Below are 2,811 nucleotides of genomic sequence, written 5' to 3'. Positions count from 1 at the left end.
AACACTACAAAATATCAATACCAATTATTAATAAAATATCAAATTATTTAAACTAACTGTTAAATATTTTGTAATTAGAAGTTAATTGATAATTTAATTATAATATTTTTATTTCAATTAATACACTTTTATTCACTATGATAATAACTGCACTTTATACACTAAAATATAATTTATTAGATTTAAAAATGTATAAATTAATAAAAATTTACTCTTTTTTATATACTTCCTCACAATTCGAAAAGGACAGACGAAAGAAAATGGCCGAAATGGTCGATGCAGATTGAATATCGAATAGCTTGTTATAACGATATATCGAATACAATCGAAATTCTGAATATTGCTTACCGAAAATTACAAGCCATTACAAGTTGGGTGTTGTGAGTTTTTATTTAATCATTTATCTTTCCAATACGTGAAAGTTTTTATTTTTATCTACTAACATCATTTTTATAATTAAAAAATGACCGAGGATAAAACAGAATTTGTAAGTATTATATATTACTGTTATAATGTAGGTCGAGTCTACATAACCTTACTTTCTACAATACATAATTTATGTTTAAATTATATGTTCTATATAATTTCATGTTTTTTCTCATTTATAGGATTGGGGAAATGAAAAATTACAACGTGCTCAAAAAACAGTAGACGAATCTCCTTATGATTTAGAAGCATGGAGCATTCTTATTAGAGAAGCCCAAAACAGACCTATTACAGAAGTAAGGCCAGTTTTTGAAAAGCTTGTATCCGTGTTTCCTTCTGCTGGTCGTTATTGGAAAATTTATATAGAACAAGAGGTAATATTATTATATCTTTAAAGAAGAATAATTATTAAAAGTTATAAATATAAATATGCTGTTTTCATTATCTATTAAATAATATAATTATCATTATTATAATAGATAGTTTATTTTATATTCTTTATGATTTTTTCAGATGAAAATGCGCAACTTTGAGAAGGTGGAAAAGGTATGTTAATATTAATTGTATGAGTTTCAAAATTTAATGAAAGCACTTATATATATATATTGCTAAATTTATCGTTATATATATATTGTTGAAGTTGTTTGTTTGAGAAGATATATAATTTTCATTACTGATTTTAAAATAAAATTATTGAGTGAATTTTTTTAATATAAACTTATAATGATATGCATGTTTATTTATTAATCGAATGAATATAATTCTTAATTGAACATTGGTATTTAAAAAATTCTATTTTAGTCTTTTAGTGTATTAAGATTACATTTAATACTAGCAAAATATTATTAATCAATTGTGATCAAGTATTATCATACTATGTGATTTTAGGCATTTTGCATATTATATGAGGTGAATAAAAACAGTATTTCACCATACACAAATATCTCATTGATTATGATTGATCTGTTGGTATATTTGGGAGGTTGTTTTCTTTGTTGAATAATATGATATATATTTTGAAATATATTATAATATAAATATACATAGAATTAATAATAAATAGATATTATTAAAATAAATCAACTTACGAAGGCAGCTTCCTGAATGTAACAGCCTTGTATTCCTTCCTGCAATACATTTTTTAGTTGTGTTTAAATTATGTTATTTGAAATAAAATAATATTCATATTACATAAAGTGTAGATATTTTATTAAATACAACATGAAATAAAATTGTTATGAACAAATATTCAGCATTAAAATGATTCATAATGCAAAGTATATTTACCTCTTTGCATATAAGAAAGATTTTAATAATATTTGTCTCAATATTATGATTGAGACGATATAATAGTATTTTAATAGATATTTTCATAAATATGCTTTGGGAATTACATCATTTTCCTTTCCCTAGTACAGTACTTGATTAACATTTTCAAGTATTGTGAAATTTTTAAAGAGGTAGTATAAGGTGATGAAATAATAAATACACCGAAGTATTTATTTATTTTATAATTGTAATGTATAATAAAATTGAATATTTTCCATACTAAATTTCTACTATTTTAAATTTCTACTATCACCTTATGTTGCTTCAAATTGTCTAAATTTTTTTATCATGTTTTGGGATCATTCATTTCTAGATCCTACATAGGTCAATTATATTATTAATTACCCCATTTACAAAAAATAAATAAAGTTTTTATTCAATGGGGTTTATTTTGTGTTACCTTTATAATCTCATATCTGGAAACTTTTTCCCTAATTATTTCCCAATGAAAACATATGTTTATATAATAAAGTATTCTCAATTGATGCATTGGTGCATTATTATTTCTCCCATTACAAATAAACAATATTGTAGTAGTGATTGTATTAAAGACTTGCTAAATAAATTATTGAATTGTTATTTCCTGATATTTTGATGTGATTCTTATTGATCTTAATCGATAATATGTGCTTTAAAAAAACTTGCCTGTAAGGGTAAGTAAGGTGGTAGATAATATGTAATGTATTGTGTAACCACACTTAAATGAACTTCACACAAATGTTACATTATATCTTTATATTGCTTCTAAAGTACTTGTTTTCTCTAACAGCTTTTCCAAAGGTGCCTCATGAAAATCTTAAATATTGAGTTGTGGAAACTTTACCTTTCTTATGTCAAAGAAACAAAAGCGAGTCTTACAACATATAAGTAAGTATTTATGTAATTATATAGATAATTGAATCAAAAGTTTAATATATAATGTATTTTTAGGGAAAAAATGGCACAAGCATATGATTTTGCATTAGATAAAATTGGTATGGATATACATTCTTACAGTATATGGAATGATTATGTGACATTTCTTAAAAGTGTTGAAGCTGTTGGTTCTTATGCTGA

The 2,811-nt window shown here is 23.5% G+C and overlaps 1 protein-coding gene across 1 annotated transcript in view; it reads left to right on the top strand.

The window, feature by feature from the left end:
• The first annotated feature begins 293 nt into the window (after positions 1-293).
• The window catches only part of LOC102670661 (protein suppressor of forked), a 5,988-nt gene continuing 3,470 nt past the window's right edge, over positions 294-2,811 (top strand). The window contains exons 1-5 of the mRNA XM_006613393.2: positions 294-487; positions 609-800; positions 940-972; positions 2,525-2,622; positions 2,686-2,811. The exon at positions 2,686-2,811 is cut by the window's right edge and continues 26 nt beyond it. Of these exons, the coding sequence (XP_006613456.1) occupies positions 464-487; positions 609-800; positions 940-972; positions 2,525-2,622; positions 2,686-2,811 (473 nt within the window). The 5' untranslated portion in view covers positions 294-463. The remainder of the gene's footprint in view (positions 488-608; positions 801-939; positions 973-2,524; positions 2,623-2,685) is intronic.

This window comes from Apis dorsata, unplaced genomic scaffold (genome assembly GCF_000469605.1).
Source record: "Apis dorsata unplaced genomic scaffold, Apis dorsata 1.3 scaffold_149, whole genome shotgun sequence".
Taxonomy (NCBI): Eukaryota; Metazoa; Arthropoda; class Insecta; order Hymenoptera; family Apidae; genus Apis; species Apis dorsata.
Note: the sequence above shows the minus strand (reverse complement) of the source record. Positions and strands in the feature narration are given on the sequence as shown.